At 40.4% G+C, this 23,867-nt stretch overlaps 1 protein-coding gene across 1 annotated transcript in view; it reads left to right on the forward strand.

The window, feature by feature from the left end:
- EVA1A (eva-1 homolog A, regulator of programmed cell death) overlaps positions 1 to 17,103 on the forward strand; it is a 48,575-nt gene extending 31,472 nt beyond the window's left edge. The window contains exon 3 of the mRNA XM_049095352.1: positions 15,848 to 17,103. Coding sequence (XP_048951309.1) covers positions 15,848 to 16,221 — 374 coding nt within the window. The 3' untranslated portion in view covers positions 16,222 to 17,103. The remainder of the gene's footprint in view (positions 1 to 15,847) is intronic.
- The last annotated feature ends 6,764 nt before the right edge of the window (positions 17,104 to 23,867 follow it).

A 23,867-nucleotide genomic window follows, 5' to 3' on the forward strand; every position in this document is an offset into this window, starting at 1 on the left:
CCAAGCCCCTACTCTGAACCTTTGTGGGACAGTTATGCTGGTGGGCAGGCTGTGGCAGTTGTGTGTGTGCATGTGTGGTTGGCCCATCATGGTCACAGGTGGAGTCTTGGAACTGGGGACAGAGAGTGGGCTCAAATTCCCAATTCTTGTGGGCATTTTAGAACTGGAACCACTTTGGCAGTTTTGGGACAGCCAGCTCTGACCCCTTGCCAAAGACACACATTTGATGACCTGTGCAATGAGGCAATGATCAAAGTACACCAGGACCGTCAGTGAAGGAAAAAGCAGAGCTAGGTAAGGAGTGGGCTGCCGCTTGGGGTTACAGTGAGTGACTGAAGTGATGATGGGCTGTGCCTCCAAGGCGAGCCAGACAGAATGCAATAAAAAGTTCCAGGGAAGGTGAGGGGAAAGTGTTAAAAGGGAACTGGGGAGGAGATGGGGAAGAGAAAGGAGCAAGTCTAGGAAAAACAGAAATGTAAGGAGTTGCTGCTTCCTTGAAAGCCAAGAAACTCACTAGAACAAAGGGGACAAGGATCCAGACCCCTGTCTGGGAAGGCTGGCTGGCATTTAGGAGACTGGATCTTTGTTGTTGAGTTCAGTCTACCTGGAACATGGCCTCAGGAAAGTAGAATGTGTTCTCATCACTCACTTTGTGTTCCCAAACAGAGGAGAAGAGAGGGAGGTGCCACCTTGATCCAGCTGAAGCATTTCCAGGAGGCTTCCTCCGGATGCCACATCGCGGCTGCCCTTCTGCTGTAGCACGGAGCTGGTGATTGCCGAGTGTGTGGACATGGCTTTGCTCAGCAACATCCTAGCGGCCTATTCCTTTGTCTCAGGTAGTTTCCAGTCTTGGCTGGGCCAGGGCTGAGGGCTGAGGCTATCTCCTGGGTGGCCATCAGTGGCCTTATTCTTAGGAGAGAAAGGCTACGTAGTCGTAGTCGTAGCAGAGGGACTCTGTTGTGCTGAATTGTGAGATCAAAGATCTTCTGGTTTGAAAGCCAAACTTGGCATTCTCTAATTTGGCAGGCGGTGTTGGTGGGGTGGAACACTAAAAGCTTTATCTTGCTAAAAATGTTTGGTTTCCTTTGGGCTCAAGTGAGTGAATGAAGTAGCCTAGGGCTATTGTCTACTTGTCATTATGCATTTGACTCCATGTGAGAGAGGCTCATGGAGTATCCCCTGCCTGCTGTTTCTATGCAGTGGTTCTCAGTCCCACCCGTGTATGTGTGTGTGGGATCTGTGCTTGTGGGGCTGTGTGACGTGTGTGATAACCTCCTACGAGACACAAGGACACAAAGCGTGTGAGTCTGAGAGAGCCTGATATTTGTCCTGTCCTTAATTCAAAGTTATACTCTTAGCAAGTTGGCTTTCTGTCTCCTCAAGATCCCTTCTTGAGAATAGATGCTATTCATGTAAGAGGAGCCATTTAAAAATACTTGAAAGTATACCTCAACCAAGCTGAAAATAAAAAAATACATGAAAATGCTCAATGGTTTCAATGACCAAACCAATTTTCTGCTGCTTGAGTGAGTTTTACAATTTTTTTTGATAGTTTGTTTTCACAATGTTTTGTTTTGCCTGTTGTCTCAGGATGTTGTATAAAAAGGAAGGGGCTGAGGTTCTGATTAGAATTCCTCTAATCAGAGGACTGATTTTACTTTCTGGTTCTCTAGTCAGGGTTGATGTGTGGTGGCCTCAGAGTTCAGATGTAAAACCTGACCTTTCTTCTTACAATGGCAAATCTAGGCCATGGTTGAGGGTAATGGAAGCTCATGGCCTCTCTTTGAGGAAGGATCTTAGATGACATGCAACCTGATTTTAGAAAGGAGGACTTCTCAGAGGTGACAAGATGCAGCATATAGTCTGCACAGGCCTCAAGGCTAGGGTTCTCCCTTCCTGAGTCAGCAAAGAACCAGGTCAGTGGTTAGCTTCTCACCTCCCTAAGAAAGTCTGGTCCCTGGGACCTCCTTCCCTGGGCACCGCACATCAGAGGAATCTCAGCTTTGCTCTTTCTTGAAGGTGTATTGGGGAGCAAGGGCACTAGGTTGGAAAAGAGATGTTTGAAACCTTAGAATCATGTTTCACAAGCAATTGAATGATGATCCTCTTAAGTCTATAGTGAGACATCCCCCAAATGAAGTGGGTGGTGGCAGGGAGGGCCCAGAGGTTCCAAGGCCTCCACGGACACTTACAAATCAGCTGTTGCAAGAACATATCTCAGGGGAGAGATACAGGCTACTGGACTTTGGAGCTCTGCTTGGCACAGGAGGTACCTGGAGGTTTTCCATTTTGGCCAGCATGACCCTGAGTTGGGCCCACTGAACGTGGTAACTCATTGAATGGTCTAGTGTTTACCATGTGTCTTGTGATCTTGCTAGGGTTGAAAGAGGGCATGGCCCTGTTTTTCTTTCCCTTGCAACCTTTCTTCTTCCCACCCTATATTCTGGAATTAAATATTGTTTGGGACACTGGAAGATAACATTCCTTTTAAATAAATACGGGCTGAAGTAAAAAGAAAATGCAAAGAAATGGAAAGTAAAATGGCTAAAATAAAATGTGTTAGATCCAGTAAATAGACTTGCTGGCTTAAAAATTAATTTGGAGTGTGACGGGGAACAATCCCTGGCTGTAAAGAAAAATGAGTTAAGAGAATTTAAAATATGAAGGTGATTACAACAAATACAAAAATAATTATTTTAAAAGAAGAAAATAGAACAAATGGATTGGAAGCAATAATAAAAAGTATGTTAGAAGGAAATTGTAGAAAATGTCCAAATCTTGTAGCTCTCTCATGTTCTCACTCAGCTGTATCTGGTCTTCAACTACACAGGGGCCCCTGATCCTCCTGATTTCTTCCAGAGCATCAGTTGCCTCTTATTTTGTCCATGTGGCCCATCACTTCAGCAGCATATTTGCTAATGCACACAACTCCCTTCTGATTAAAACAACAGGCAAAACACTAACTCTAAGCAAATCCTGCTTTCTCTTTCACCCTCTGCACTGAAGTAATCAAATGCTGCTATATCTTTGCAGATCGAAGCCATTAGAAATTCATGGTATCAAACCTCAGCTGAACCTTTCAAGTATTTGCTTTTGGAAACATCTTGTTCCCATTCTTCAGAGTAGCCATTTCAAACCTGATAATTCTAATAATTTCAAATACCTGTTTATCCAAATGTACCCTAAAATTAAATGGCAAATGCAAACTAAGAGAAAAATGCAGCACTAATGAAGAAGGGTTAAAGTTTATAACAGATAAAGAGCTCTCACCAAACAATAAAAGATCAGCGTCCCAAAGAATAGTAGACAAAGAACAAGGATTAGCAGTTTGCCAAAGAAAAAATAGAAATTGCTGATAAAACATACACGGCCCAAGTTCTAGCAATGAAACGAATGCCAAATAAAAACAGCAATGAGGTTAACATTTTTATTTTGTAAAACTCTCAAAGATTTGAGTGGTTATGTATATAATTTTAGTTTTGGAGAAAGTGTGGGGAAGTGAGTACTCACAGTGTTATGGGATTGTAAATTGCTACAACCCCTTTAGAGAGCGATTTAGGAACATCTGTCAAAAGCCCTTAAAAACATGTATACCATTTAGCCAGCATTCCACATTTAGTAATTTATCCTAAGGAAATAACTAAGGAGATGGGCAAAAATCTTACTATGGGGACAGTTAATCTCAGAACTGTTTATAATAGAAAAAATTAGAAAAACGGGTGAATATTAATTAAAGTAGAAAGATGTTTATGATGTGTTGTTATGTGAATAAAGCCTGTTACCATAGTGCATCTACAGTATAAGGCCATTTATGTTTGTACATTCACATATGTGTATGACAGTACATTTTATTGCAAATTATATCTGGATGCTGCAATTTTATGAGTGTGTATATTTTAAATTTTATTTTGCTTAGCTGTATGTTTAAGTATTCTATACTTCATTGATACCACTTTTGTAAAAAGTAATATTATTTTATTGGAATTTAAAATTTAGAATTATATCATACATGTATTTTAAAAATTACCACTCCCTTATTCTTTTCTGACTTCTAGATCTGTGTATCTAAATGCCCTGAACATTACAACTTGAGTGGGTATCATAAGCATTTCAAATTCAACCTGGCCTGCAGTGAAATATTGTCCTTCTTTGTCAATTGCTCTTTCTTTTGTGTATCATGTAGGGCATCACCTACACCAGAAGTATGATGTCTAGCCTTTGGTGTATCTTACTCACTGCCCATATCCAATTGCTTAGGATCAGACCATTTTGTCTCTCAATGTTTCTCCGATGGATCCCCTCCATTTTATTCTCACCATCATTGAATTGATCCAAATTCTATTCTGTTTTTGCTTATCTTGCCATAATAGCATTTTCCATGGTCTATCTGCCTTCAATCTTGCTTCATAGCAAAGATTATGTTTTGTAGCAAAATGATCTTTCCAAACTGTAGGTCTGATGATATAATTCTTCTTTATCTTTTAGAATACTGTAGTGGAAAAAAAAAAAGAATATTGTAGTGGATCCTCATTATCTCTAGGATGAAATCCAAACACTATTGTATAATACTTAGGATTGTTTTCAGCTGCAAATAACAGAAAACCTCAACTTGGTGGCCTAAACACATAGGAGTTATCTTACCTTCATAACAAGAAGTCTGGAGGTAGGTAGTCCATTGGCTCAAAGATGTAGGGACCAGCATCTCTGTGATTCTCATGTCTTTTCTTTTATGCTTGTCATCTCATGGCTGCAACATGGCTACTCTTGCTCCTGCTGTCATTCAAGATGGTTGACAAAAGGAAAGGCGTTCCAGTAGATTTCACATTTCTTTGGCCAAAACTGTGTTACCCGACCATCTAACTGAAAAAAAAAATGACAAAGACTAACCTTTAACCTTTAGACCAGTGGTTTATAACCAGGGATGATTTTGCCCTAAAGGGGACTTCAGGAAATATCTGGAAACACTTTTAGTTGTCAAAACTGGGTTGGGAGGTGCTGCTATTAGCATCTAGCAACGGAAAAACATCCTACAATGCACAAGACAATCCCCATGACAAATAATTAACTGGTCCAAGAAGTCAATAGTGCTGAGGTTGGAAAACATGGTGTAGAGGCAAGCAAGGGAGAAGAGATATAGGGATAGTGTGAGTTCTCCAACCCACAGTTTTTTTATTTGGCTTATCAGGGCTTTTAGTGTCTGAACTTGACTTCTCAGTGTTCTTTTTAGTTGTAGAACTCCTTGACCAAGACCTTACTGCAATTACCCTAAACCATTTGCTATGCCTTTTCTTACCTCTGCTTTTTGCAGCCATTTCCTTTTCTAAGAGTTCTGCTGTTCAATCCTGCACTGGCTAACTCCCTCACAGTCTGCAGGGTCTGCATCCTCTCTCCACACTCCCCCACCTTGGCTTAGGTGCCCTTCCATGTACTCACACATTTTGTTTCCCTCTGTCTCAGCATTGGATTGGAGCAGCTAACACTTCTTGTTTCAACTCTGTGCAAGCAACCCCTTGATATCATAATATAATAATTTATGATGAGGATAATAATCTCATTAATAGTAATAACCTCATAAATAACTTCCAATAGGGTTGTTAGCAAGATTAAGTGGAATAATTGCTCTTTAAATTTAATGTTTTGAATTAATAATCCATTCTCCTGATCACTCTTCCATTTCCTTTAGTTTCTTCCTTAAAAGTCACCTTCTCAGATTCCCATCGGTTACTCCAATTGCTTGCTCCCCTCTAGCACACGTCTGACACTTCATACCTCCTTCCTATTTTTACTGTTTTCTTCTCTACATCACCTTATTACCATCTAACATAAATCTGTTTTATTCATTTACCTTGTTTATTTACTGTCTATCCTAGTAGAATATCAGCTCCCAGGAACACTGAGATTTTTGTTTCTTTCCTCAGCCTCTAGAATAGTGTCTGGTATTTGTTAGGTATTCAACTAATCAGTGAATAAACATGGCTCAGTGATCAAATAATAGAAAAAGGTGTATAGTGAGAAGTCTTATCCCAGAACTGCCCCATCCTCCAACCAGTCTCAATGTTTGAGCCATCATCAAGTCTTTCTACATTCTCCCAGAATTCTTTGTGCACAGGTAAGAAAATATGAACATACAGTCTCATCCTCTTCCCTTATATACACAGGTAGCATATCATACATACTCTTTTGTACTTGCTTTTTCCACCAATGTTATCATGAAGATGTGTTATATCAGTGTATAGAGAGCTTCCTCATTCTTTTGGATGACTATATACTATTCATTTGTACATACGAACCATAATTTAACCAGTCCTCTGTTGGCTAGTGGGACTGGTTCAGATCTTTTCAAATGGGGCAGCAGAGTTGCAATAAAAATAACTGTGGGCATACATAGATGTTCAAGTGCATTTATAGAATAAGTTCCCAAAAGTGGAATTGTTGGATCAAAGTGTGTATAAATTATTAGTTAAGGTCAGTATTACCAAAGTGCCCCTGAAGGAGTTTTACCAATTTACTCTTTTTAAGATGCGTAAGAAGGTCCTGCAACACTATTTTCAAACTGTTAGATTTTTGACAATCTGAAAAGTGAAAAGTAATACCTCAATGTCATTTAATTTCTATTTCTTGGGGATCCCTGGGTGGCTCAGTGGTTTAACCCCTGCCTTCAGCCCAGGGCGTGATCCTGGAGTCCCAGGATCGAGTCCCACATCGGGCTCCCTGTGTGAAGCCTGCTTTTCCCTCTGCCTGTGTCTCTGCCTTTGTCTCTCTCTGTGTCTCTCATGAATAAATAAATAAAATCTCTAAAAAAAATAATTTCTGTTTCTTTAGGTCACAGGTCAGCAAACTTTTTCTGGAAAGGGTCAGATAATAAATATTTTTGGCTATGTGAGTCATACAGTCTCTGTTTGAACTATTCAACTCCTGTGTTGTTAGCATGAAAGTAGATATAGACAAAGCATAGATGAATGGGCACAGCTGTGTGCCAACAACAAAACAGATGGTGATCAGGTTTGGCTTATGAGCCACAGTCTGCCAAGTCTTGTTTTGGGTGAGTATCTTTTCATATATTGAAGGGCCATTTGTATTTCTTTTTCTGTGAACTGTTCATATCTTTTGTCCATTTTCTTTATTGGTTTTTGGTCTTTTTTCTTAACGGCCTTTCTAGGTGTTCTTTATATACTAGCTCCTCGTCTCAGTGGCATAGTTCAAATATTTTTCATAATTTTGGCATTTGTCTTTTAACTTTGTTTACAGTAATTTTTTCAATGCAGCTGTTTTGGGGGAATCATTTTTTTTTTCATTTAACCAATATTCTTTGAATGTGTAAGTACAGTGGTATGAGAACTATGTAGTAGTTAACCAGAATTTGAATCACTTTTCCTATGAGATTGCCTTGAGAGAGGTAGTCTCTTAGCACCACTTCTGAAGAGAGCCTAACCCACCATAACTCAGTTTGGAGTTTGGAGAAAGTAGTTTCTGTTTTCCTTTATACTGGAAATCCTATGAGAGTCGAGAACCTTTGTGTTTTTAGACCCCAAAGTCACTGTAGACTAACAGTAAATGTTTGTGGAATAAAGTAACCATTTATTGACCTATAATATTAGAACGCATTTTAACAGTTGGACTAAACCCTCCTGGGGAGGGTTTAGTAAAAGAAGTACTTTCATATGTAGCTGATGGCAAGAAAACTTAATGTACTACTTTTGAAAAGCCATTTGGCAGTATTTATCAAGAGATATAAAAATATCTATCCCCTCCCAACACAAAGATTCCTTTTCTGAGAATGCATTATAAGGCAACACATGAAACAAACAAGCAAGAAAGGAAGTAGCATTACACACAAAAGTACTCTGACTATACATTTGTCCAAACCTATGGAATGTACAGCACCTAGACCTTGTGTGATTATGGACCTTATGTGATTATGATGTGTCAGGGTAGGTCCATGAATTATAACAAATGTACTGCTCTGGTGGGGGATGTTAATAAGGCAAAAGGCTCTGGGTATGTGGGGGCTGGGGGGGATGTGGGAAATCTCTGTACTTCCCTCTCAATTTTGCTGCGAATCTAAAACTGCTCTTAAAAAGTCTTCAAGAAAAGTTTAAAAAGTATGCAGATAAAAATATACCAATTGTATAAACATAACCAAGTAAATATAAATAAATATATACATACATGATAGGAAGAAGGAACAGAAGAAAATTCACTTCACTACATGACACACTAGCTATATTCAGGTTGTGAGCTTATGGTGATTTATATTTTCATCCCTTATTCTTTCGAAGTTGTACCATTATACACACACATACATGTATACATTTATATGTGTGCACACAAATTATACATATTTAATCCACGTATAATACGTTTATTAACTGGACTTTTATAAATTGTGTGTTCATGATGTAATTTAATAAATATTCGTGAGATACACACCTTGAACAAGACAATGTGCTGGATGTTCTTGAAATCCATAGTGAATTAGGTAGTCTGCCCTCAAATCTCTCACTGTTGTATGGGAAAGATAGTCATGACATAACTAATTATAACACAACTACATAAAGTTCAGCTTAGATCTGAGGGGCTACTTGGTCACATTCTTTCTCCCTTCCAGACTCAAGGAGCCAGAAAAGCCAGAAAAGGTGCAAGGTACTCAGAATAGAGTATCAACTGCAGCATTCATTAAGCCAGAGCCAAGAATGTTCAGGGCCTTCTCCCTAGCTCCCCTTAGTTCTAGGGCCATAGGACCATAGGTCTTTCCTGCTGTAGATGAAGGAGGGTGAGCAGGGTGGCTGATGGGTAAGGTAAAGGAAGGCCTCCTTTGGGAGTGCCTATGGCCTGAACGGGTAAAGGAAGATGAAAGAGGTAAAAGCCAAGGAGTATACTTCAGAGCCAGCCTCCGAGGGCAGCGACTGTCCCACACTCCCTCTTCCTTAGGAAGAACAAGTCCGAGATGGAAGAGGAGGGCAGCTTTCTCCAGCATTTCAGAGAGGACAGAAGTGTTGCTGGGACTCTTTGCTTTTCTATGAGGATGGGAAGAATCCTATAAAGAGGAATCCTTGCGGTGCTTTAAGAGTTCAGAGAAGAGATTATACTCTGAATACTTCCTGATTCTACAAAAGTCTCATTACTCTCTTTAAAATCTATTTGTCAAACATTTTTCTTTCCAGTCAAGGGATTGCAAGCTTTGAGGCCAAGAGTCTAAGCAGGGAAACCAGTTATACTTGCAAAGAGACCTGCTGATCTGGCCTGGGCTGGCGCTACTCCTCTCCTATAGAGTCTGCTGGGCATGATCTGACCTCTGAGGGTGCAAATGAAATTAGCCCCAGGACCTCCACAGAGAGCCTCTTCCTGCGCATGAAAACAATGACCTGCAGGAAGCAAGATACAGCAATACATTTATTTTTATTTACTGAGGGAAAACAACGGACAATAGCCCTCCCCACTCTATTTCCTGGGCAATTAACAGCTGTCTGGATTTGGCTAAAACCAGGGTTGGATCACTGGCCAAGAGGAAGTGACCTGGAGCAGAGACTAGAAAAAACAACCACGGTAGAGCTACAGTTTCGATTTTTGCAAAAGCTTGATGAAGAAAAACAAAACAAATTATATCAGCCAGTGAAAATCAGCCCTGAGTCATCTCTTCAGGAACCATTGAGGCCCACTAAACTCCCTTGCCCTCTCTCATTGCTTTTACTGGGCTCTTCTGGGAATCCATGTCTGAGAAAGTTGTAGGTAAAAGAGTATGTTTTCTGGTTGGAGTAGCAGGATAGGATGCACTAGTTAAGCTAGAGGGAGAATAGTGGTTCCCAAGATAAAGCAGGGTAACTATCTTCAAAGTCAACCTATGTAATGGGGGAGTGGTGATGGCAGGGTGTGAAAAACATGGAGACACACAGGGAAGAAACAGTGGGATGAGAAAGGAAGGAAGGAATGAGGGAGGAAGGGAAGAGGAAGGAAAACAGATTAGATGGAGGGAGGGATGGGTGGAAGGGAGAGAGAGAATGTGGAAGGAAGGAAGAAAGGGAGAGAGGGAGGAAGGAAGAAAATAAATAAATAAATAGAATTATCATCTATTGAATGCCGATCTTTGCCAAGGTCTTGGGTAATTCCTTTATGCTGGTCATCTGTAATACCTTTAACCTTTACCACAATTCAGCAGGGTAGGTAAGTAGTGTTTAAAAGATGACGGAGATGAGGTTTCAAATTGATGCAGGCCTGCCCCATGGTTTTCCATCCTGGTAAAAGCATGGATTTGGGTATATTTTCTAGAAAGCCTTCTCAGATCCCCATATCTGAACTTGAGCTTTTCCACTCACTTTTGTGTTTCCAGAGATCCCTCTTCATGCTTCTATAGAAGCTCTTCCCTTTAGTACTGGACTGGGTAGATCTGCTTCCTTGCTGAACTGTTAATCTCCTCAAAGCAAGAGCTCCCTCAATCCTCTCAGTGCTTACTGGATATCAGCTAGACAGAGTTCAGTTTCATCCTCCTTAACTGCACATTTATTTATTCATTTAAATCAAGTAATCAATTAATTATTTATTGAGATATAACTGACATATAACATTGTGTAGATTTAAAGTGACAAGGTGTTGACTTGATACATTCATATATTGCAGTATGATTACCATCATAATATTAGCTACAGTGTCTTTCACATCATCTAATTATCTTGTTTTTCATGGTGAGAACAATTATGATCTAGTCTCTTAGCAACTTTGAAGTCTTTAATACAATATTGTTTTCTATAGTCACTATGCTGTGCACTAAATCTCCAGGACTTATTTATCTACTGGTTGCAAATTTATAGCCTCAAATAACACATCCTCAATTCTCTCACTCTCTAGCCCTTATTCAACTATGCCCTGTTTTTTTATAAGGAGGGCTTTTTTAGATTCCACATATTAGTGATATCATACAATATTTGTCTTACTTTGATTTAATCTCAATTAGCATAATGTACTTAAGGTCACAACACATTTTCTTTATCCATTCATCTGTGGATGGACACTTAGGTTGTTTCCATGTCTTGGTTATTGTGAATAATGCTCCTATGAACAAGGGAGTGCAGATATCTCTTAAGATTAGTGATGTCATCTCCATATGTTTCCTTAATCATGCAAAAAAATCATGCATTTTTTAGATGCAAAAAAAGCATTTGACAAAATACAACATCCTTTCATGATAAAACTCTCAATAAATTTGGTATAAAAGGAACATACCTCAATATAATAAGGGCCATACATGACAAATGCACAACTAACATCATGCTCATTGGTAAAATATTGAAAGCTGCTCAACTGCATATAAAAGCTCCACCCTGGGCAGCCCGGGTTAGCGCTGCCCTCAGCCAATGGCGTGATCCTGGAGACCCAGGATCGAGTCCCATGTCCCAGCATGGAGCCTGTTTCTCCCTCTGCCTGTGTCTCTGCCTCTCTCTCTCTCTCTGTGTCTCTCTTGAATAAATAAATAAAATCTTAAAAGAATAAAAAAATAAAAGCTCCACCCTTTTATACCCCTTTATAGTTTTGATGTCATCATTTACCTCTTTTTATATATTGTGTTCATTAACAGATTATAATAGTTATTTTTAGCAATATTTTCCTTTAATCTTTATACTATAGTTTAGAGGTTAACATACCATTCTACTACAGAATTAGAGTCTTCTAAATCTGACTGCATACTTAGGTTTACCACTGTGTTGTATACTTTCAGATGTTTTCATGTCACTAATAAGTATCTTTTCACTTCAGTTTGATAAACTCCTTTCAGCATTTCTTGTAAAGCAGGATTCCTTCAGCTTTTGTTTCACTGAGAAAGTCTTTATTTCTTCTTCATATCTGAAGGATAACTTTGCCATATAGAGTATTCTTGGTTGGCAACTTTTTCTTCAATATTTTGACTGTCATTCCACTCTCTCCTGGCCTGTGGGGTTTCTGAGAAAGCCACTGATACACTAATAGGGGTTCCTTTGCTATAAGTTTTCTTTTCTAGATACATTTAGGATTCTTTTTTTTATTTTTGACAGTTTCATTATAATGTAGCTTGGAGGTCTTTTTGCAATGAGATAATAGGGTGATCCATTAGCTTTGTGAACTTGGATGTCAAAGTCTCTCCTCAGTTTTGGGACGTCCTCAGCTATTATTTTTAAACAGACTTTATGGCCCCTTCCTCCTCTCTTCTCCATCTGGAACACTGATTATGCTAGTATTTATACATTTGACTGAATCCCATAGATCATGTAGGCTTTCTTTGCTCTTTGTCATTCTTTTTTCTCTGTTTGCCTTGGACTGGGTTATTTGAAAAGCACTGTCTTCTAGGTCACTTATTTTGTCTTCCATTTGATCTACTGTGCTGCAGATTCTCTCTATTGTACTTTTCATTTTAATCACTGAATTCTTCAGCTCCAGAATTTCTGTCTGGTTCCTTTTCATGGTTTCTTCTCGTTGCTAAATTTCTCATTTTGTTCATGCATTTTTTTTCCTGATTTCATTGAAGTGTCTCCTGTGTTTCTTTGTAGCCCGTTGTTTCTTTGAAACAGTTATTTTGTTGTTTTTTTTTAATATTTTACTTATTTATTCATGAGAGACACAGAGAGAGAGAGAGGCAGAGACACAGGCAGAGGGAGAAGCAGGCTCCATGCAGGGAACCTGACATGGGATTCGATCCTGGGTCTCCAGGATCACACCCGGGGATGAAAGGTGGCACTAAACTGTTGGCCACCAGGGCTGCCCCGATACAGTTATTTTGAATTTTTTTATCCACTAGTGCAGAAGATTTCATGTCTCTGAAATCTTCATTGAAGGATTATTATCTTTTGATGATGACACGTCTTCTTGATTCTCCATGTTCCTTGTAGTTTTGTGTTGCTGCTTTGCCTTTGAAGTAAAAGACACCTCCTCAGCTCTTTACTAGTTGTTTTTAGTTGTGATATATGGTTTGTTGATCCTGTTTTATCTGGGGTTCTCTCTGACCTTGTATTTATACACCTGCTCCACACTTCTTGCTCCCTCTTGTGGCGGAATTCTTAAGCTTTTATGTCTTTGGATCTTACAGCTCACCTGGCTGGCTGCTAGGAACCTCTCATTTGTTTTCCAGAAGATGGTGCTACAGCTCAAGTTTGTGTTTTCTCTTGCCCACAGATCCAGGTCTGTTTTTCTGATAGCACTCCACTTTACCCAAATTACTTTTGCTGCCAATATTGGAGCATGAGAGAGGAGCCACCTTAGAGTGAGGGAAGATATGAATTTAGCACCTGAGGTGTTAGGAGTGTCTGCCAGCTGGTAGTAAGATCCTTGGCTGAGGTTCTCCCAGAGACTTGCAGGTAGACTTTCTCCAGACATCCTGAGCACAGTCAGCATGAACTATGTCCCTTTATAATGTCGTTTAATATTCTTATCTTGCCTCTTTTCCAATATCTTCCCTCTCAATCATGGAGGTCCCACTTTAGTACTCTGGATGTTGCTGGAGGGAAATACGTTTCCCATGCAGCATCCAGGCAAAGGTAGGGTAGCCAGGCACTCACACACTGCTCTCCTTTTCCCTCACAGAGAGGTGCCACAGGATAGTTCAGTTCTGTGCTGTCTACTGGGGGGAGGGGCACTGCTGGAAAAGTTCCTTGAAACTTGTTTTGTTTGTTTGTTTCCTTCAGCTATGTGCTGGAATTCTGTTTCCACGGTTATTTGCCCAAGTCAACACTTTTCAAAATTTTCCCCAAACACAGCTGGGAGGGGTCGTGGTTGGGATTGCTAGTTCCCCAGTCCAAACCAAAGTCTGTCTGTGGTCTATTACTGGATGATCTAGTGGGCGGGTGGGCGAGACCCCTCCTGGGTTCCTTGGCCAATGTTGTTGGATCAAAGACTCCCACAGAGACATTTTTGTTTGTGGATGGGTGCTTAATTAACTATTAAAAAAAAAGGACACAAAATGTAGGGATATTTTACACGGCTATGATATTGATATCACTCCCCTTTCACCACATTTACATTGTTTGTTGACTACTCTTGTATCTGCTATTAGTGTCTTCTATTTCTTCTATCCTCTCCTCTTTGTACCTAAAATTTATATCTGTTGTATTCACATCACTGTCATTTTGGAAGGAGTTTCAGAGGGAAGGAGGTATCGTTAACACATGCATTCAATATGCTGTGTTTAGACCGATAGACCTTTCTTGGGTACATTTTTTTTTTAGAATGCATAAAACTTCAAAATTATCATGCCCTTTGATGCAATTGTTCTGTTGCTAGATAACTAACTTGTAGAAATAATTCTACATGTATATAAAGAGATGTGTACAAGGATACAAGCATGTCAATGTTAGCATTGCTCATAATAGTGAAAAATTGTAAACCATTTATGTGATAGTAACAAGATAGTGGTTAAATAGACTTTGATATGTCTATACAGCAGTCAAAAAGAATGCTGTTGGCATATCTGGAAATCTCTCTAAGAAATATTCTTAAATTAAAAAAAATGGACATGTATTATATTTGATTCCACTTATATTCTTTAAAAACCCACAAAACAATATGTGTTCTGATGCATACTAACCAGTGAATATAAATTATGGAAGACTAATTTGCTGATGGCCATCTTGAGTCCTGTCAGGTTGAGCATGCCCTGGGAGCCAAGTCCAGGTGTGCCCCTATGATCTGGTACTTACCCACAAAGGGAAGGCTGTTCACCTAAAGGCTCTCATCCTGTTGAGCACATCATACAGGGATCATCACTGGGACCACTAAGCATATTGCACATCAACAGAATGATTCTTTTATTTTCTCACCAAGGAAAACCTCACATTTCTCCCCAGAGTCATCTGATAAGGTCATCACAAAATACCTACACTGGTTTTCCATCTTTGATTGTATGTTATCAATTGCTGCAGAGCAAATTACCTCAAAACTTATTGACTCAAAACAACACTTTATTTTGTCATTTCTGAGGGTCAGGAATCAGAGATTGGCTTAGCTGCAAGGCCAGGGCCGCAACAGGAGGGCACGATTCACGTCCGGACTCACTCCCATGGCCATTGGCATGATTCAGTTCTTTGCAGGCAGCTCGCCACAAGCTACTCTTGCTTCCTTGCTATGTGGGCCCCTCTGTAGCAGCTGGCTTCATCAGAGCAAGTGAATGAGAAAAGCCAAAGAGAGGGCATAAGCAAGTGGGAAGTCAGTCTTATGTAACTTAATCTTAAACTCATCCATCACTCATCCATATTGTTTTTTAGAAATAGGTTCCTGCGTCCAGCCCACTAGGTCCGCCCTCAAAGGGAGGGGCTTGTGTAAGAGTCTGCATACTAAGAGGTGGGGGACAGCTTAGAAGCTGACTACATTTGTTGACTTAGGCCTATGATGGCATAGTTAGAATAAAGGAGGCATTGGTCCTTGGTTTTATTTATAAATTTGTTGGAAAAAAAAAAAAAGCTGCTTACATCTGCGATTAAAAGGTTTATTCAGGCATTGCAGGAGCAAATTCAGAAGCCAAGAATCTTCCCCTATAGGTGAAAGTAGGCCTTAAACACATACAATCTCTTAAGCAAATGACATCTAAGTATAGTTGCTTGCTTATAATACAGCCTAAATAATACTTTTCTTTCATTTTTTTTCCATTTTGAAATCATTTCAAATTTAAAGTTGCAAGAATATAGGAAAAGAATCCCAGTTAGCCCTGTACCCACATTCACCATTTATTGACATTGAGGTTTTGAATACACGATGCAGCTTTCACTTGGGAAGGCAATGTTTGTAACCATCGGGGCTTTGAGGGGGGTGAGGGGGGTGCAAGGGGGGCCCTATTTGCTCCCCGCGCGTGGAGTCGTCCTGTCTCAAATGCCTCTTCTTCCTCCTCCTGCAGAAAACCCCGAGCGAGCCGCTCTGTACTTCGTCTCCGGCGTGTGCATCGGGCTGGTGCTCACGCTGGCGGCCCTGGTGATGAGGCTCTCCTGCCGCACCGACTGCCGGCCGCGTCCCCGCAAGAAGTTCCTGCAGGACCGGGGGAGCAGCAGCGACAGCAGCGACAGCGAGGATGGCAGCTCAGACACCGCGTCCGACATCTCGGTCCGGAGACACCGCCGCTTCGAAAGGACTTTGAACAAGAACGTGTTCACCTCGGCCGAGGAGCTGGAGCGCGCGCAGCGGCTGGAGGAGCGGGAGCGCATCATCCGGGAGATCTGGATGAACGGCCAGCCCGACGGCCCCGGCACCAGGAGCCTGAACCGCTACTACTAGCGGCGCCCGGGCCGCCCCCGCCAGGCTCCGCAGCGCGCGGGCGTCCGTCGGCTGAACGCGCTTCTGCTGAAGGCCTGGAGCAGAGCTACTTTTGCAGCCGGGGGACGGGGGGCCTGAGCTTCCCTTCCCGACTAGATGTATGCAGAAGTAGAAAACCCAAGTCAGTTCATCAACCTTTCCAGGTCGCGGAATGGTGCTGAAGACCCCTCTCCAACTACGTGGATGGAGAATTAGAGAAACGGGACTGTGGTTTCTCTTGATTTCTGAGGATCTCAGAGGTTTCTGCAGACTTCCTTGCTGTGTGTTATTCCTTTACAAAAGGAAGAGTATCATGGCATGAGGGCTAGGAATAGCAGGGTGAACTTAACCCCGTAAATGCAATTTTCTAAACGACCCCATGCTACGGAGGTGATTCTCATCCGGCTAGCGTGATTTATGATTATTATTTAAGGCTGATTTTTGACAATCTTGTGTTGCGACGGCAACCTTGTCCATTTTAACTGGCACCTCAGGGATTAAAATCCTATTTTTTAGTAGAGTTCCCACCTCATTCATGAAAATGGGTAGAATTAATGTATTATGGGAGATGTGTCAGTGAGCTAGAAAATATCAATAACCTCAAAGGATGAAGGGTTTTATTTTAAATAGTTTATAAAATATATATTAACACGCGTATCTGAAGATGCTGCATAAGAATAAAAATTGTTTTCACCCCTTTCGGAAAGAAGACATTTTGTTATGACTCTAGATAATTATGATTTTAAACATTTTGTTTTTTTAAAAAAAGTTTGGATTTCCAAGAAAAGAATGGGAATGGGAGAGGAGGAATAAAGCCAAAATTAGGATGAGATTTAAAAAATAATAAATATTACATAAAATCTTTTTTGTTTCATGTCTATCTCTGTGGTCATATTTACCTTAAATGGCAGCCCTTTTACATAGGTAGCTATGGTCTTGTGCCAGGCCCTATCAACAACTGGAGAATTGGGAGAAATGGAGAAACTAGAGAATAAAGAAATGGCCCCTGTGTGACTAAGGACTTTTCATTTGCTGTATGTTGCATGTTATAGTTACAATGCAGCTGAGTAGTTGCTAAGCAGATGATAGACTTAAAATGTAGCAGTGGTTGCCAAGGCAAGAAATACAATGGTGGCCCCATATGGAGAGAGGAAGTCCGCAGGGAAGAAAGAGAGCAAGTCTGAACCACATTTAGAAATGGAGTACAAACAGGAAGCAGCCCCCTCCAGCCTTATAGACAAGAATAGTGAGTTCTATTTCTGTTGGATCCCTTCTCTTGACATGCAGTGGGTTCCTTAGTCTGTCTAGACGCTCCTGATACTTCCTACTGAGAGTATCTCCATTGGTGTCCATTGGCACCATTGGTGTCCATTGGCATCATCACCAGTCGTCACCATGCCTGAAAAGATGGTTGGGAGACTTCCTCTGCTGGGTCTCTATTGCTTTAGTAACCCACCGTATGTGACAAGGGCTTGGAAGGCTGTCTTAAGAAGGGAACAATCGTATACCTTACCTCGATATTCTCAGTGTGCATGCAGGACATGTGTCACTGTAGCTTCTCATTAGATAACGTTTGAATTAAGGAAATAACAGAAAGCCTCAGAGAATGGGAAATAGGGCTAATTGCAGTATGCTGTTCTACAGAGCTTCAAAGCCTTAAATGTTTGCAACGAAGATGATTTTTCCTAAGTTTATGGAGGTCTGTTTTATTTGCCTTCATTTATTCTTTCCTCTTACTGTTAATCATTTTCTTGTCTCTTTCAACTTTAGACTCTCATCTTCTTTTACATTAACTCAGATGTGACCAAGTGGTTGGGCTTTCAGGGCATTTTCCAAGTTTAATCCAGCCCCGAGTCTTAAATTTTTTTTACAGGTTTATAAGGAATGAGTATTCCTTCTTGAAATTGCAATGGCTATTCTTAACCTCATTGATGACCAATGATCCAGTCCCTCAGACTTGAACCAAATAAAGAAAAACTTGTAAATTAGGCTTAACTACTGGGGGTGTGCCTCTTGTGCCTCCAAAAGCATGACATCATCTATCCTTCATTGTTCCTATTTTCAAGATCATCTTGGCCTCACTTGATGTGAGCCACTTGATCCTCAGATGCATTTTAAAATCTCCTTTCTAGGGATCCCTGGGTGGCGCAGCGGTTTGGCGCCTGCCTTTGGCCCAGGGCGCGATCCTGGAGACCCGGGATCGAATCCCACGTCAGGCTCCCGGTGCATGGAGCCTGCTTCTCCCTCTGCCTGTGTCTCTGCCTCTCTCTCTCTCTGTGTGTGACTATCACAAATAAATAAAAAAAAAAAAAAAAAAAATTAAAAAAAAAAAAAAAAAATCTCCTTTCTACAGGAAAAAACATCATTTGGACAGTCCCTGAGAGAGGGAAGAGCCATGTAAAAGTCTCTTTTCCTAGCTCTCCGTTCCTATTTGTTTTCTTTCTTTCAGCAGTAGGCAGAGATCAGGGCCTACCAGCAGAATCAATGAAATTAAAAATGACCTTTCCTTCCAGCTCCCATCTGAAGAACACAAGGAACTTCTGAGGCTCTAAGAAGAAAGATTTCTCTGGGCCTGGGGCCAGACCCCTTCTTTGGGAATCTGTTCAGAATCAGAATTGTGCAACCAGCTCCACATAGTCAAAGACAGGTTGATGAACTAAAATCTGTCCTTTGTACTCCCCCCAATTTGTGTTTTTATCCCTAGTCTCAGGTCTTTTCATGGATAATATTTGATGCCTTATACTGTTTATGACATCAAGTCTTATATATGTCTTTAGAATGAAAAAAAAATGTTCTTACTCAGTATCATATGTGGATATACCCTAGCGAATTACTCAAATGGAAAGAATGCATTTCTGAACCAGGAACTTTTGATGGGAAGGAGAGATATATAAACAGAAAGGTATTTTCTCTTTGTGATATTACTATTATTTTGCAGAATTAGACTTTCACATATCCAAGACTCAAGTAGCTATTCCTACCTTTTTGAATACTTCTCTAGATGGGCAATTCATCAGTGGGTATTTGAAGAGTGACCAAGATATCTGTAAGTGACAGAGGCAGGATAAAGTAGAAGTGATTTAGCTGAATAGCATGAGCCTCTAAGGAAGTACTTTATAAAAAATCATAAAAGCAGAATTTTGCAAACTTCAGCTCATGGCCAAATCCAGCCTACCACCTGTTTTTGTACCACCTACAAGTTAAGAATGGTTTTTACCTCTTAAAATAGTTACATTTTAAATGATAAGTTACATAAGTACCTACATAATATCCTTGATTTTGCTTTGACCAGGAAGTCTAAAATATTTACCATTTGGCTTTTTATGGAAAGTTTGCTGACACTATTGTAAAGAAATGGTCTGGAAAGATCAATAAAGAATAGGAAAAATGCAGAATTCTATCCCCTCCTCAACTGTGGCAGGCTGAATAATGACTCTTGAAAGATATCTATGTCCAAATCCTTGGAGCCTGCAAGAATGTTACCTGACATGACAAAAGGGACTTAAATGTGATTAAATTAAGGATATTACTGAGATAGAAGATTATTCTGTATTATCTGGGTACACCCAATGTCACAGGTCCTTATAAGAGGGAGGCAGCAGGATTTGAGTCAGAATATGTGATGACAGAAGCAGAGTTCCCAGTGATGCAACCATGAACCAAAAAACATGAGCAACCTCTAGATGCTGGAAAAAGAGCAGATTCTCCACGGGAATCTTCAGATGGAAGCAGCCCTGCCAACACGTTGATTTTAGCCCTATGACTCATTTTGGACTTCTGAGCTTCAGAACTCATAAGATAATAAATGTGTGTTGTTTTAAGCCACTGAATTTGTGGTGATTTGTTATAGCAGCAATAGGAATAATAGGAAACAATATGTTTATCAACCCTGTGTTCCTTGGGTTGTAGAAGAATCATAGACTTCACCACAGAGTCTCAGAAAATTTAGGAAATTCCTATAGGCAACTGGGTAAGAGGCAGAGGAGAAGTTGAAAAGGAAGTTTGGAGTGCAGAACATGTAGCTGATTGCAGATTGAGATTTTAGAGAGCATTTGGAAAAGGCACCCAAGGAAGAGCTCAACTGTAATCAGGGAAGGAAGAACTGCTGAAGGCAATGTGACTGGAAGTCAGGGGGAGGTAAATGGCAGGCCTGGGAGATGAGACATAGTTACATTAGCTAGCCTCAGGTTTCACATGGCCTCCAGCCAGGTATCTGTCTGAAATCTAATGGTGTCTCCACTGGCAGAAGAAGATAAAGGATGGAAGCCCTTTAAAATGATGAGGATGTATTTTTATGTCAGCCGTGTAAACTCTGTGACTTCTCTTCCAATCAGAATATTTATCTCCACCTGCCTCTTACGTTCAGATCAATTCTTCTCCCTCCAAGAATCCATCTGTTCATTATGTTTTTTTTGTAATTTGCACACAATGATATCCTTAGCAACCAGTCATTTGTTGCAGATACAGCCCTTAGAGTTCAAAATTGGGTCCTTGTTTCAAAAACTATTCACTAAACACACCAATTATCTGTTAAGAGTTCTCATATTATGTCCTGAAGCTCACCAATCCCCGCTCCTTGGGACTAGGGGTGCATAGAACACACTTTCGGAAGCACCTCCTTTAAATCGATAAAGCTGAATGCAAAACACAGGTTAAAACTGAAATTTGGGGTGTCTGGGTGGCTCAGTCATTTAAATGTCTGCCTTTGGCTCAGGTCATGATCTGGGGGTCCTAGGATGGAGCCGCACATCAGGCTCCCTGTTCAGTGAGGAGTTGGCTTCTCCCTCTGCCCCTGCTTGTGCGCACTCTCTCTCTCTAATAAGTAAATAAAATCTTCAAAAACAACAATAACTGAAATTTGGAGTGAGTTCCTGCTTGTATTCCAGGCCTTTGAAGAGCCACCAGTACATAGAATTCCTGAGGCTTTCTCAGACACTTGGGTCCATACTGAAATAGATGCTACTATTCAAAATTTTTTATTAACCATATGACTATAAAAGCATGAAAATCCAAAGCTACTTTTGGATTGTCTCCTCAAATATCTGAGTAGTTTTTAAGCTTTTCTGGTCCAACTTGCATGTGAGTGCAGTGGCCCACAATGTGTCCTTCCCCAAGATGCCTGTAGCCCACAACTCCCCAGTTCCTTCTAGGTGAGGGGAACCATTGCAAGATTTCTCTAGGGACCAGGAAGGCAGCACAGGCTGCTAAAGCTGCCCTTGAAATTCAGGATGTCCAACTCTGCCCTTTTGCCTAACCTAAAAGTGTGGAAAATTATAAAAATGCTGATGTTCCCTAGTTGAATTTGAATTGGAGCCCCAAGGATCAATCTGGACATATTGCAATAAAGAGGCAGGCTGTTTGTTCTTGAGTTAACTGCTTTTACATACTCAGTGCTTAAAAGGTATTTGGCAGGTAATTTCTTATTTAATTGTCTGTCTCCTCCTAGATTCTGGGTTTTATGAGGTCAATAAATCTGTCTTTTCAGTATTTCTAGCACAATGCCATGCCTTAGTATGTGCTCAGTAAACGTACACTGAATGAATGACTGAATGCTAAGTTTTTTGGCATCCTGAAGCTCTTTTGAAATTCAGAGGCAATTTAGGCATATTGCTGTTGCTATATCAGGTGGCAATACTAATTGTGTTGATTGTTATTTTCTGCCAGATTACTCGGTCTGCCAATAGGGGAAAATTTGTTCTTTTGGTAAAAATGAACAAATAAATAAAATAACTTCTGATTATATCTGAAGAGTTTATTAATATGAGGAAAATCTATGAAAGAATAGAACGTTTATAAAGCACTTTTTTTCTTTTACCACTGAGATTCTTTGGCATGAATTCTGGACTTTCCACTGGTATCAATTCAGCAAGCATTTACTGAGTACTTAAGTTCAAGACACCATGAGAATTGTGTCTTCTAACTCAGTCTGCAGGGGAGGTAAGAAATGATGAGGTAACAATATGATGAAAGTAAGACTGAAAAGACACAAAGTGCTAGTCCTATAGACAACTGGGTAAGAGGGTGCTGCCTTTATTTCTCTGAAGCATTCAGTCTTAGGGAGAATGTTCCTTTCTGAACATCCACAGAGGTCCTGATGTTGGGCCTGAAAAGTGGTGAGGGCATGGGCAAAGAAGGGGAGGGACAGCATCCTGGTTGTAGATTATTGCCAGAGAAAGCTTCAGAGGCAGAATGAGGGGCAGTGAGTAGCTGCATTTAGTTGGAGGCATGAGACATACTTAGGGAAGTGGTGGGGATTCAGTCCTAAAAGGTAGGTTAGATCTAATTTCTGGAAAGTTGGACTTTGAGAACTGGCTAAGACTGGTCATTTGTTTACGCAATGGAAATCAAGGAAAGATTTATGAACCAGAAGGTTATATGATCAACACATACTTCAAAAAAATTAATCTGAATTGGAGAAGGTAGAGTCTTGTGGAAAGGTGTTTAGGTAGAAGACTAATAGTTTCATTACAGAATCAAGAATATCTGACCACTGATTAAGTGTTGATGGGGGACAAGGGAGAAAAAAATATGAAGTCTAAGAGGGATCTGAGGGTTGAAATCTGAATTATGTAAACTTGTGATAGCATTAAAATAGTAAGATTAATGTCATTTAAGGAATACAGTTTAAATACTGTTTTTACATATATAATCTCTTTTAACAGAAAAAGCGAGTCAGTGGGGAAAACTTATTTTTAGAGGGAGTAGTTGACATCTGTCGCTTTTGCCTATCCAGCATACTTTCTCCTTTTTCTCTTCTTGTCTATAAAAGACTACCATTCATGTGATTGAAGCCAATCCATAGCTTCCAAGGACTTAGATCAATAGTTAGCATATCTCTACATTTCAGTCATGCAATTGGCTATAGGATGGTCAGTGTCCCAAGTTAGCTCAATAAAATGAATAGTAGGATTTTTGATGGAATTATTGGGAAAGAGAAGTTCCTTCTTTCTCTAGGTTTGCTAAGGTAATCAAAGTAAGCCTGGTGCTTATGGCAACCATAATATGAACATATTTTGATAGAGAGAGCTTGATTTAGAAAGGAGGAAGTGAACACATACACATGCATAAACAAGAGATAGAGACACGGACTGAGAAAGGGAGGAAAGGAGGGAGAGAGGGAAGACGGGAGAAAAGCGAAGGGAAGCAGAAGAAAAGAGGATGAGCTTAAATTATCGACAACCCTGAGTTCCTGGATCTAGCTCAGGACTTGTATGGTTACATAGAGAAATATGTTCCTCTTTTCCCTGTTTCAGCTACTTTAAGTTGGATTTCTGTCGCTCACAAAAGACAAGACCCTAGTGAATGCAGCGATGATGTGTTTGACTTCAAACATATAGAATCCTAGGTTCCAGAATGATATCTTGGTGGACTGTAACTCCGAAGAGAAGCTGTAACCAGAGATACGTATTTGAAACTCACCTGTATGAAGCACTGTTAAATCTCTGGTAGTGACTGAGGTCCCCAGGAGAAAGATGGGAGGGAACAGAGGGCAGAACAATGCTTAGTCATAGGAACTGAGAGACAGAATTGTAGAGAAAAAAAGAATGGTCCTCAGGTTTAAGTAGAAGTTAAGCAGAATGAAGACTGTCACTGGACTGGCAACTAGAAGTCACTGGCTATCACTAGGT

Source organism: Canis lupus, chromosome 17, assembly GCF_003254725.2.
Source record: "Canis lupus dingo isolate Sandy chromosome 17, ASM325472v2, whole genome shotgun sequence".
Classification (NCBI taxonomy): domain Eukaryota; kingdom Metazoa; phylum Chordata; class Mammalia; order Carnivora; family Canidae; genus Canis; species Canis lupus.